Raw genomic sequence first — 12,864 nt, 5'->3', positions numbered from 1 at the left:
GGGAACCACCAGCACACGACGGCTCTGGTTCTTTATGATTGGGGGGGGGGTAGCTGCTCCACACCCCGTTTCTCCCGAGGTTGTCCTTGTCTGTGAAGCCGTGAGGTCTTTTTGTGGGTTCTCCCCTTACGGGTGAGCAGACGGGGGGACGGGGGGCCGTAGCAGCTGCTGTCCTGGAGGCTTCATCCGGCAGGAATGAGGGTCAGTGCGTGGGGGACATCGCTGTGGGGGGGGCGGGTGACCTGGAGCCCTCATCTCTGCAGGGCTGGTGCCTGGCTGGCCGGTTTCCGGGAGGGACGGACAGTCACGGTCAGCTGTTACCGTCACAGCTGCGGGTGACCGTAGGGAAAGGGTGCACGCTGACACTAGCACAGGGGGAGACGGGCGGGCAGAGCCTGGGGGTCCCCAGCGCTCGCTGTGGTTGTCCTCAGCGCGTGTCAGCGGCCGGCGTTGTTCCATCCGGAACGCCCACCCAGGGACCGAGCCCAGTGTCACCCACATTTCTCCTGGGGCCTCGGGACCTCGGCCTCGTCCGTGCATCGCACGGCCGGCGACCTTGGTCTGCAGTGACCTCCCTGCGACCCGAGCCGCCCACTCCGGACCCCTGGCTGGTCTTGGGCGTGGCTGCCCCGCCCTAAGCAAAGGCGCTGCTGGCAGCTGGGACTCAGGTTACCTCCCAGAGCCACCGGCAAGGCCACCAGCTTCACCCAGAAGGCAGGAAGGAGGCCGTCACCGGATGGACCCAGGAGTTAGCTGTGCTAGACGGTGAGAGGGTGCGTGACCTCACTCACGCCCCCCGGGCAGGGTTCAAGGCCCTGCCCTGGGCACTGGGAGTCATTTTAGGCACCCCGAAGGTTAAAAACAGGTGCGTGAGCGCGGGATTCACGTGGGAGGGGGTCACAGCTGCTCGCTTCATTGTTGCAGCCGTCATTGTCACTGTGGAGTTACTGTATTCTTAGCCTCAGAGTAAATGTTTCTATTGGTGTTTCTGCTGCTCCAAGCAGCCGAATGTAATTTCACCGTGCCGCGGCTCTGGAGGTGCTGTTCTCGGTGTCATTGTCTCTGCCTCGTCCTTCACGGGCCGCCGTCTCTCAGCCAGTTTACCCGTTCTCTTCTTCACTGGGCACCGTGCCAGCTTCCTGAGCATTCAGAGACAGGAGAGTGGAGAGCTTTCTTTTTATTTTCCCGTGAGTTTGTTTTGTGTTCAGAAATGTCCCTCAGTGACTAGAGCTGCAGTTGCAGAAGCCCTCGGTGAATCTGTAGCTCAAAGAGAGATGTGTGTGTGAGTGTGCACGTGTGCCTGTGTGTGTGTTTGCGTGTGTACACATGTGCACCTGTGCCTGTGTGTGCGTTTGCGTGTGTGCACCTGTGCACGTGTGCCTGTGTGTGCGTGTTTGCGTGTGTGCACCTGTGCACGTGTGCCTGTGTGCGTGTTTGCGTGTGTGCACCTGTGCACGTGTGCCTGTGTGTGCGTGTTTGCGTGTGTGTACCTGTGCACGTGTGCCTGTGTGCGTGTTTGCGTGTGTGCGCCTGTGTGTGCGTGTGTGCCTGTGTGCGTGTTTGCGTGTGTGCACCTGTGCACGTGTGCCTGTGTGTGCGTGTGTGCCTGTGTGCGTGTTTGCGTGTGTGCACCTGTGCACGTGTGCCTGTGTGTGCGTGTTTGCGTGTGTGCACCTGTGCACGTGTGCCTGTGTGTGCATGTTTGCGTGTGTGCACCTGTGCACGTGTGCCTGTGTGCGTGTTTGCGTGTGTGCACCTGTGCACGTGTGCCTGTGTGTGCGTGTTTGTGTGTGTGCACCTGTGCACGTGTGCCTGTGTGCGTGTTTGCGTGTGTGCGCCTGTGTGTGCGTGTGTGCCTGTGTGCGTGTTTGCGTGTGTGCACCTGTGCACGTGTGCCTGTGTGTGCGTGTGTGCCTGTGTGCGTGTTTGCGTGTGTGCACCTGTGCACATGTGCCTGTGTGTGCGTGTTTGCGTGTGTGCACCTGTGCACGTGTGCCTGTGTGTGCGTGTTTGCGTGTGTACACGCACACATGTGAATTCTCCCCAGGAGAACATTCACATTCCTCTAACCAAAGAAGAAGCACTTTTTAAAGGACAGGGGTTGTGTGCTGTATCCCGTCCCTGTCCTGTGCTGGTTATAGAAGTCCCACTAAAGAGAAGGAGGTTTTAGTTCAAAATGGCAAAATGACTTAGCCAGCTTTCCGATTTGCATGCGGGCAGATTGGTTTTGAGTCGGCTTTGGTTTTGCAAAGCGGCCGGGACGGGAAGGGCGTCCTGTGATGGGTCACTCGCCAGTCACACGGCAGGAAGACGTTGTTACCGGAAGGAGCCCGTGGTGCCTTCGCTCTGCCTCCCCGCCGTCGTGTTGCTATGGAAACAGTTCTGCGCCGTGTGGCCTGGTCTCATGGAGGCCGGCTGCTGGGGGTCGGGATACCCACACACACAGAGCCGCGTCTACAGAGGGCATTGGCCCGGGGACCGTGAGTGCCCTGGCGTCTGGCGAGCAGAGAGGAGTCCCTGGCTCTCGTCTCTGGCTCTGGAACGCCGCCTTTCGCCGCACCTTCCACTCACCGTGGGTGTTTCTGGGTGTCTCCCCTGCAGATGAGCTGCTGCTACGAGGCCCCGTGTTCGTCCGAGAGCCCAGCAGCACCATGGTCCCCGTCGGCTCGGAGGACAAGAGAGTCACTTTAAACTGCGAGGCCAGAGGCAACCCTTCACCTCATTACAGGTACGGTGCGCGGTCTGACGCTCGCTCAGGAGCGGGGTGGCCTGGGCACGGTGGGCTTTTCTGAGTCGGCCCGTCCACGCCGTCGGGGAGGGTTAGGCGCGAGGCCGTGGCCGCGCCTCGTGTCCCCAGACCGGATGCGGGAACGCCGGGCGCTGAGCAGGGAGGTTCCTCGCTCACCCGGGAGATCTCCGGACTGGGGAGAAACACAGCGGAATCCGTCACACGCCCAGCGACTTCTTAGTGGCTGACAGTGTGCTTGGGGGTCTGAACTACAGCTGAATGCAGCCGCCGGGGTCTCCTCTGCTGTGACCGTGTGGGGGATGAAATTCCATGTGTCCGAGGGGTTTGTAAATCACGGCTTTAGGAAGTATCCAGTGTCTGACTTTTTGTTCCCTTTACTGTGTTCCCAAGTGCATGCCTGATTCAGGCTCATTACATGCAGAATAAAACACGTCCTCACCTAGCTCATTGTACGTATTCTTTTTCTTTCTTTTTTGTATTTTTTTTCTGAAGCTAGAAACAGGAAGGCAGTCAGACAGACTCCCGCATGCGCCCGACCGGGATCCACCCGGCACGCCCACCAGGGGAGATGCTCTGCCCACCAGGGGGCGATGCTCTGCCCCTCCGGGGCGTCGCTCTGTCGTGACCAGAGCCACTCTAGCGCCTGGGGCAGAGGCCAAGGAGCCATCCTCAGCGCCCGGGCCCTTTGCTCCAATGGAGCCTCAGCTGCAGGAGGGGAAGAGAGAGACAGAGAGGAAGGAGAGGGGGAGGGGTGGAGAAGCAGATAGATGCTTCTGCTGTGTGCCCTGGCCGGGAATCGAACCCGGAACTTCTGCATGCCAGGCCGACGCTCTACCACTGAGCCAACCAGCCGAGGCCATTGTACGTATTCTTGAAGGGGGAAACATTTAATTTATTAGATTTTTTTTTCACGTGGAGGTCTATAGTTTTCAGATTATAAGAATAACACCTTGCACTGGCCGGTTGGCTCAGCGGTAGAGCGTCAGCCTGGCGTGCGGGGGACCCGGGTTCGATTCCCGGCCAGGGCACATAGGAGAAGCGCCCATTTGCTTCTCCACCCCCCCTTCCTCTCTCTTCCCCTCCCGCAGCCAAGGCTCCATTGGAGCAAAGATGGCCCGGGCGCTGGGGATGGCTCCTTGGCCTCTGCCCCAGGCGCTAGAGTGGCTCTGGTCTCGACAGAGCGATGCCCCGGAGGGGCAGAGCATCGCCCCTGGTGGGCATGCCGGGTGGATCCCGGTCGGGCGCATGCGGGAGTCTGTCTGACTGTCTCTCCCTGTTTCCAGCTTCAGAAAAAATAAAAATTAAAAATTAAAAAATAATTAAAAAAAAGAAAAAAAGAATAACACCCGTTCACAGGAAAACTTTCAACGTCCCCGAGAGGCGTAAGGAAAGAAAGAATACAAATGTGACCTCTGGTCACCTTAAGGTGAAAATATATCTGAGCATTTTGGGGGAGAGTGGTAGATTCCTTGGACGGGGATGGGTGTTTACTTTATTAAGTAGCACAAGATGAACATTCCTGCTGCTCGGGGTGCTTGGGGGCCACTGTAATGGAGAAGTGCATTATTGATGAGCGCATATGCCGCTGGTACAGACTCGGCTACGAGAGCACGCTGTGAGCTCCCAGGGAACGCGTCCTCTGAGCGCTGAGAACGTCTGCCCGCCACGCGGTTTACAGAACGCGTCCGCTCGGAAAACGGTCTCTGGAACCCGCCGAGCAAGCAGACTCCAGCCTGTGCTAATCAACGTGTCGCTGTTCCGAGCGGTAACGGCGGCCGTTGAGCGTCTGTTCCTCATTTAAACGACCTCAGTAGTCGACGCCAGCAGTCCTTGGCCACGGGGTCAGCGTCGGGTTAGACGCCGGGCCTTCGTGGGGTTCTTTGTGTCTGGGAGTGTGCAGCGTCAGAAGCATGCGCCTTCCTGTCTGTCTGTTGGGCACCCCTGGTGGTCCACGGCCCCCCGACACGACTCCAGGGTACCGGCCGGAGCTGGCGGAGGGGATAAGATTTTTCTCCCTCCCTCGAGTCCTAGAAATAGGGGAAGTGTGTTACACGATGAAAATGCAAGGCACTGCAGCTTGCGAGCTAGATGAATTCATCAGACTTCTGGAAATGCTGTATTCTTTTGGGGGGAAAATGAACAGGTCAGTCTAACAAGACAGAACCTTGGAGTGGTTTTTCCAGCGTGTTTATAGGACATTCTAACCCTTTCTAAAATGCGTCCACCTGCTTCTGCTGAGAGGGAAGGTCGTCCTCCTGGACGTGACGGTGGACATGACTGGGAGTCCAGGGAGGGGCCCAGCGGTGGGCTGCCTGGACGTGACGGTGGACATGACTGGGAGTCCAGGGAGGGACCCAGCGGTGGGCTGCTCTGCTCTCGTCGGTGGTGTCCCTGGCTTTTATCTTCTGGTCGTTTGATGACAAGCGTGCTCGGCGGAAACATTGTCAAGGTGCCAGAATTAGCCTTGCAGGAGCGCGTGGCTAAGTGAAAAGATTGGTTGCATTTATGAAGTTGTACCCAACAGCAAAGAAGTGCTGAGTTTAAAAATTCCGACATAGCCAGGGGTTGTCATTCATTCCATCTCTGTGTGCCAGCCGCTGATTGGAGCGGCAGAAAACGAGTTCTGAAATATACCGAGGACGCAGAAATGCTCGCGAGAAGGTGCTGCCATTTGCCGACCACGTTTTCTGTTTCGTTGTGTGGCCCGGGATGGAGGTGGCATGTGGAAACTTGAACAGAATGCATAGCGGAGACGGGGAGGTGCGTGCATGTGTGCGTATGTGAGCGTGCGTGTGTGTGTGTGTGTGTGCGTGTGCGTATGTGAGCGTGTGCGTTGTGCGTGCACATGCATGTGTGCGTATATGAGCATGAGTGTGTGTGTGTGTGTGCGTGCGTGTGCGTATGTGAGCGTGTGTGCGAGTAAACTTGTTTTATCAGGATTGCCTCTGGTATCGGAGGGATTTCATTGCAGGGGTTGTTCTCTGAATCCTTGCTGAGGACCCAGAGGGAGCTGACACTTCATTGAGAGCTGTCAAGGTTTTCTGAAGTTGAGACCTCCAGCTGGTGTAAAAATTCACCGGAACTGAAGGTTGGCCGTCACTAGAAAGTCAGACATGAGGAGGCACAGGCGGCCTCGCTTGACTATGAACGTGCCAGGCATTCCTGTGACAGCCGACGGCCGCCTGTGACGTGTGACGCGTTGGAGGCTTTGCTGATGGAGTCAGCGGGCGTATGAAAGCGCGTGGTGGGTTATAATTATAACTTTATCTGCTGACACTATGCCTTCATGTATGGCATTCTTTCCCCTAAGCTTTTATTTTTTTTATTCAGTGAGAGGAGGAGAGGCCGAGAGACAGACTCTCGCCTCTGCCCTGACTGGGATCCACCTAGCAAGCCCACTAGGGGGTGATGTTTTGCCCTTCTGGGGCTGATGCTCATAACTGAGCTATTTTTAGCACCAAAGGTGGGGGCTCCACCAAGCCATCCTCAGCACCTGGGGCCAATGCTCTCGAGTCAATGAAGCCATAGCTGCGGGAGGGGAAGAGAGAGAGAAAGCAGAGGGGGTGGAGAAGCAGATGGGCGCTTCTCCTGTGTGCCCTGACGGGGAATCGAACCCGGGACATTCACATGCCAGGCCGATGTTCTACCGTCGAGCCAGCTGGACGGGACCTCCCCAAGCTTTTGATTTTAATAGTCAACCAGGTAACATTCTACATTATTCTTTGAATTTTCCAAAAGAAAATATGCTTGCTTGTTCTTAGGTCTTTACTATCCTTTAAAAACTACAAAAAAAATGCTGCTGTGTGTGTGATAACATTGAGGGCACAAGAAGATGGGACATTTTCTCAGTGAAGCAAGAGAAAGACTATGTTTCTATCCTCATTTATAAATCTAAGCAGGGTGGATTCGTCGTAGGTAGCTGATAGCTACATGAACGTATATCTGCTTACTTAGGTAGGGGTGCAGGTGGTAGGTAGGCAGGTAGACACACAGACAGCCACCAAGGAGGAGCATCAGTGGGTTGTTCGTGTGAAACCACAAGTACACGGAATCCAAGTACGCTCCCCAAGATGCAGGGGTCTCACCGTCCTATGAGAAACGGCCCGTGCACATCCCCTGCGCCCGTCCTGTGGACGGAGGCCAACGTGTCTCGTGAGAAGGCTCTTTGTTGTTACCCCATTGGGTACAAAGAGCTCTTAATTGGCCACATAAGAAATCCGAAAGTTCAGAAATCCTCAGGAGAATCCCTGGTCGGAGGATTTCGCTGAGGGCTCCTTTCTCCTGCTGTCCCCGCGGGAGCCCGGCACCCACCTCTGAAGGTTAATTAGTGTTCAGTCTCGTCACCGATGGCACTGGAGGCGGGGACCGGAGGAGGCCGTGGCAGTTTGTCAGAGAGGAAGGACTTGGTCCGACGTTGCACAGGGGGGCTGGTGCCCACTGTTTGCTCACTGAAGACTCCAGACAGGAGGGTCTGTGGTCACTTCAGACGCCGTTCAGCCTGAAAGGAGCCGCACACGAGGGCTGGACGGGGTGAGACGAGCCCATGACCGCATGGGCCAGGCGGGCAGCTGACCGGAAGGGGCGGCCATCCTGGGCACGGGCGGCTCCCTGTCGGTGACGGGGACTGTCACCGCAGGTCACTGCTTCCCCGCACGGCCAGCTGTGGCCGCCTGGAAACCGCCCTCTGTGTCACAGAACCTGTCGGGAGATGTTATGTTTTCGTCCTGGGCTCCCGCCACTTCTGATGTGGACGCTGCTTTCCTCGTCACATGCGATGGAGGCCAGAGAGCACGGGTCGCGGCTGCGTGCGGCCACGGGGGTCGTGGTGCACGGGCAGTTTAGCTGGAGTGTGAGGCAGCACCGCCAGATGAGACCTGTGCTCAAGTCAGTCACCACAACACCCGCTGCTCCGTCTGCATCTCGGACGGGTGTGCAGGCCGCGTGGGGCCACACCGCTCGGGGCAGGCTCGGGGGCCGAGCCTGCGGACGGCTCTGTGCAGGGCCTCGCCCCACAGCCACGGCGCCTGCGCGCTGTTCCGTCTTCATCTCCTCAAAGGGAAGCAATGGGGTCGTCGCCTCAAGCTCCACAAAACAGCTCACCTGCGTTAACAGAACAGCGTGAGGAAGCTTGGACATGCAGGGGTCGGGATGGACGCCACGGTGAGGTGCAGGCAGCTTCCCGTGAGGTGTGGTCCCCAGTGAGTCACGTTCTGTTCACATTCAGTTCCTGAAGATCACCTCAGCACAGCAGGGAAAGACGGAAAACACAGGAACAGACTGATAATTCCTGCTCACCACTTATTCTAACCAGGGATGAGGACAGAGGTCTGAGGGTGTCTGCCGTCTACACCCCACACACGCCCACACGATACGGACCACACAGCACGCGGCACTGCTCACGGCCCCACACACAGCGCCGTGCTTGGCTGCATCCTCACCATGTATGTGCTCTGGGTTTTACATACGTGGTTTTATTCTGTGTGTAGGATGTGGAGACGAGCGCGTGTGATGTATCTACTCTCTGCAGTATGCTGCGTATTCTATACGACAGTGTATATATGTGACACGGGGTTCAAGCGTCATGTTGATCCTGTGCAGTTGTCCCTTACACAGACTGGTCACCTCGGCAGAAACGGTGTCACTGTTGTTTTATGGCCCAAGGCAAGTAGGAGTTGCTGTTCTTCCAGTTTCTCTTCGCCCCAAGGAAGTATCCTCGTCTCGCTGACCACTGGCCTGACTCCCGGGGTCCCCCTCACACTCCGTTCTCATCAGCATCCTGACCTCAGCGACGGGCTGTCCCACACCCTCTGTCGGCCGCGGGGAGCACCGACGCGTGCCCGTGGCTGGGCTGGCCACACACCACAGACAGTGAAGACGTCTGTAGCGTCCGAGGCCCGTGGGGCGGCCGCTCTGGGCGTATAAACTCGGCATTGCGTCTCTCCCAGAGCCCCGTGGACACCCTCACGCTGGGCTCCAGGGACACTGCCCACCGCCTCCACGCCGGCCGTTGTGATAAAGTTTCTCGAGCACTGAGCCCCTCACCATCCATCCAGCGCCTGGCAACCTGGAGAGCTCCCTGGAGGCGGAGGAAAAGGCACAGGATGTTAACAGGGTGGACGTGACACGGGGGGGGGTGGGATTAGATCGGGGTCACGGTCAAGGTCAGACGCAGTCCGAGGCTCCCCCTGTGGGATGTTCTCAACTTTGGGTGCCTGCTTCTGTTTTGACTTCATTTTAAGACATAGGATGAGGTAGGTGACGGTGGTGGTGACCGCGGAGGCCACCGGGAGGTGACAGGCTGGCTGCCCGGACCCCCAGAGACTGACGTTGGCCGGAAGGAAGGCCTCTTCCCTGTCGGAGTCGTGAGCGGTTTCACAGGACGTGAGGACAGAGCGGTGGTGTCATAGTCCGTGCCCAGGGGCCGCGCAGGTTAGAGCACAGCCAGGAAGATGGACGCGTGAGAGATGGTGCTTCCTTGTTCTTCTTCTTCTGATGCTTCTGAGCAGGATGGCGGGGTGTCCTGGGGCCTGAGGGGGTGTCCTGGGGGCCGGGGCCAGGTCACATGCGGGCGGCCTCATCCCAGGAGGGTGAGACACCTGCCGCCAGGAAAAGCGACCCCGGTTCCGGACAGGGCAAGACTAGCTCACCCCCATCTTCTTTCTGCCGCTCTCCTCGGAACAGCTGAGGGGCCGTTGACCAACAGGAAGGATTGGCCGCTGACCAACAGGAAGGAGGGGGCCACTGACCAACAGGAAGGAGGGGCCGCTGACCAACAGGAAGGAGGGGCCGCTGACCAACAGGAAGGATTGGCTGCTGACCAACAGGAAGGAGGAGCCGCTGATCAACAGGAAGGAGGGGCCGCTGACCACCAGGAAGGAGGGGCCGCTGACCAACAGGAAGGAGGGGCCGCTGACCACCAGGAAGGAGGGGGCCGCTGACCAACAGGAAGGAGGGGGCCGCTGACCAACAGGAAGGAGGGGCCGCTGACCACCAGGAAGGAGGGGGCCGCTGACCAACAGGAAGGAGGGGGCCGCTGACCAACAGGAAGGAGGGGCCGCTGATCAACAGGAAGGGCGCTGTAACTATGGAAACAGTGACTCTTGTTTTCAATCTCAGCATCGCTCTGATCTGTTTTTTTTTCATAAAATGTATATGTTTAAATGGAATGACAAATAGGAAATCTTGGCCATAAAACACGTTCTTAAAAACCCAGTTTTTAAAAACACGGCATTGCGATTTCACTCATTTATATCTTCGGCAATTATAGCTGAAGCCTAATTAGTTATTTTTGGATAAAGTACTGGATATGCAAATTCAGACATTCCGAGGGCTGCAATTACTCTCATCATTTCAGCAAACATATTAACAGGCATTGCATCTGAACACAAACGCATTTGCTTATTAATGCGAAGCCCCATCTGAAACCACAAATTGCTCCTTGTGATTAAATTCCTCGTTTTCTTGTCAAGCCCCCAATAAAAGTATCGCCCGCTGATTGAACAAGCATTGGGCGTGGGCCAATTTCCCGAGCCCAGCCCAGCCCCCTAAGGAAGATTCAGGACATCGTTTCGGTCTGTGTGGGCCTTGCTTTATGTTCATGTCCAAGGTGACCTTTCCTCTTTCTGTAGAAAATCGCTTTTGTTTCTGTTTTGCTGGCCGATGTTGTGTGATCCTGGGGGTGACCCGCCGGGCGGTAACTTCGTGCCGTCCACTGCGGGTGCAGGCTATCCCGGGATTCTCTCCACATTGCCTTGAGTCACTGAATTTATTTCCGGTTTTGTTAGCTCCAGCTTGCGAGGGTGACGTCCTCTGACCGTGTTGAGCAGAGGAAGACCGGGAGTAGCAGCTGGTGCCTTGTGTGTGGACGCAGGACCTATCGGTGTTTGTTACTGTGACTTTGTCTTTGGGCGGTTTTGTGTCAGAGGCTGTCCCGTGTGCGATGACTAACGGACAGATCATGACCAGAACCGTAAACGTGGGTAGGTACGCATTCGTCTCCATCATCATGGAGATGTTGTTTGCTGATGGTGTGGATGGCCGCCGTGAGGGACAGCCACGGGGTGGGTGACGGCAGGTGGGAGGGTGGGTTCCTGTCGCTTTGTCAGGATTCCCTGCGAGCGGCCCCCGTCCCTGCCGCCCATGACTTCCGGGGGAGGGGGCTGGGGGAGCCAGCTGGGATTCAGACAGCCTCCGGGGAGCCTGTTTGCTCTGAAAGCACCTCCCCACCTGGGAATCCAGGAGTTCACGTGGATTTTACTGACTAGGATACAAACTGGAGTTTACACACGCCCCCCCCCCCCGACACGCGGTTTGTCCCCCGGACTCATCCCCCCTCTTCCAGATACCGACGTTTGACTTTCTCTCCTAGACACAGTGATGGGGTTCCTATTGTTCAGGAGTGATGAGGACCCCCCTGGAAAACCTCCGGTGTCAGGCGCCTCACGCTTTATAGTCAAGATTAAAAACCTACTGCTTCGAGGGCGTGCGAGATGCTTGAAATGAGCTGTGCTCGAATTGTTTGGGGGGGACATCTGCCTCGGATCCAACCTCCTGTTGGGGGGCTCCCCGACCCTCCCTCACTCCACCCGCCCCTCCCTCTCTCCACCCGCCCCTCCCTCTCCACCCGCCCCTCCCTCTCTCCACCCGCCACTCCCTCTCTCCACCCGCCACTCCCTCGCTCCACCCGCCACTCCCTCGCTCCACCCGCCCCTCCCTCGCTCCACCCGCCCCTCCCTCGCTCCACCCGCCCCTCCCTCTCTCCACCCGCCCCTCCCTCGCTCCACCCGCCCCTCCCTCTCTCCACCCGCCCCTCCCTCTCCACCCGCCCCTCCCTCTCTCCACCCGCCCCTCCCTCGCTCCACCCGCCCCTCCCTCGCTCCACCCGCCCCTCCCTCTCTCCACCCGCCCCCCCTCTCTCCACCCGCCCCTCCCTCTCTCCACCCGCCCCTCCCTCTCTCCACCCGCCCCTCCCCCTCTCCACCCGCCCCTCCCCCTCTACACCCGCCCCTCCCCCCTCCACCCGCCCCTCCCCCTCTCCACCCGCCCCTCCCCCTCTCCACCCGCCCCTCCCCCTCTCCACCCGCCCCTCCCCCTCTCCACCCGCCCCTCCTTCACTCCACCCGCCCCTCCCTCTCTCCACCCGCCCCTCCCTCTCTCCACCCGCCCCTCCCTCTCTCCACCCGCCCCTCCCTCACTCCACCCGCCACTCCCTCTCTCCACCCGCCACTCCCTCTCTCCACGCCCCCTCCCTCTCTCCACCCGCCCCTCCCTCTCTCCACCAGCCCCTCCCTCACTTCACCCGCCCCTCCCTCCCTCCCTCCACCCGCCCCTCCCTCTCTCCACCCGCCCCTCCCTCCCTCCATCCGCCCTCCCTCTCTCTACCCGCCCCTCCCTCACTCCACCCGCCCCTCCCTCTCTCCACCCGCCCCTCCTTCACTCCACCTTCCCCTCCCTCTCTCCACCCCCCTCCTTCTCTCCACCCGCCCCTCCCTCACTCCACCCGCCCCTCCCTCACTCCACCCGCCCCTCCCTCTCTCCACCCGCCCTCCCTCTCTCTACCCGCCCCTCCCTCACTCCACCCGCCCCTCCCTCACTCCACCCGCCCCTCCCTCTCTCCACCCGCCCCTCCCTCACTCCACCCGCCCCTCCCTCTCTCCACCCGCCCCTCCCTCTCTCCACCCGCCCCTCCTTCACTCCACCTTCCCCTCCCTCTCTCCACCCCCTTCCTTCTCTCCACCCGCCCCTCCCTCACTCCACCTGCCCCTCCCTCACTCCACCTGCCCCTCCCTCTCTCCACCCGCCCCTCCTTCACTCCACCCGCCCCTCCTTCACTCCACTTTCCCCTCCCTCACTCCACCCGCCCCTCCCTCTCTCCACCCGCCCCTCCTTCACTCCACCCGCCCCTCCTTCACTCCACTTTCCCCTCCCTCTCTCCACCCGCCCCTCCCTCACTTCACCTGCCCCTCCCTCTCTCCACCCGCCCCTCCCTCTCTCCACGCCCCCTCCCTCTCTCCACACCCCCTCCCTCTCTCCACCCGCCCCTCCCTCTCTCCACCTCCCCTCCCTCTCTCCACCTCCCCTCCCTGGCTCCACCCGCCCCTCCCTTGCTCCACCCG

At 59.1% G+C, this 12,864-nt stretch overlaps 1 protein-coding gene across 2 annotated transcripts in view; it reads left to right on the top strand.

Annotated features, from left to right (window-relative positions):
- CNTN3 (contactin 3) overlaps positions 1 to 12,864 on the top strand; it is a 211,075-nt gene that overhangs the window by 69,785 nt on the left and 128,426 nt on the right. For both annotated transcript variants that reach the window (XM_066244550.1, XM_066244549.1), the window contains exon 3: positions 2,602 to 2,728. In XM_066244550.1, the coding sequence (XP_066100647.1) occupies positions 2,602 to 2,728 (127 nt within the window). The remainder of the gene's footprint in view (positions 1 to 2,601; positions 2,729 to 12,864) is intronic.

Source organism: Saccopteryx bilineata, chromosome 10, assembly GCF_036850765.1.
Source record: "Saccopteryx bilineata isolate mSacBil1 chromosome 10, mSacBil1_pri_phased_curated, whole genome shotgun sequence".
NCBI lineage: Eukaryota > Metazoa > Chordata > Mammalia > Chiroptera > Emballonuridae > Saccopteryx > Saccopteryx bilineata.
This window is presented reverse-complemented; position numbering and strand designations above follow the sequence as displayed.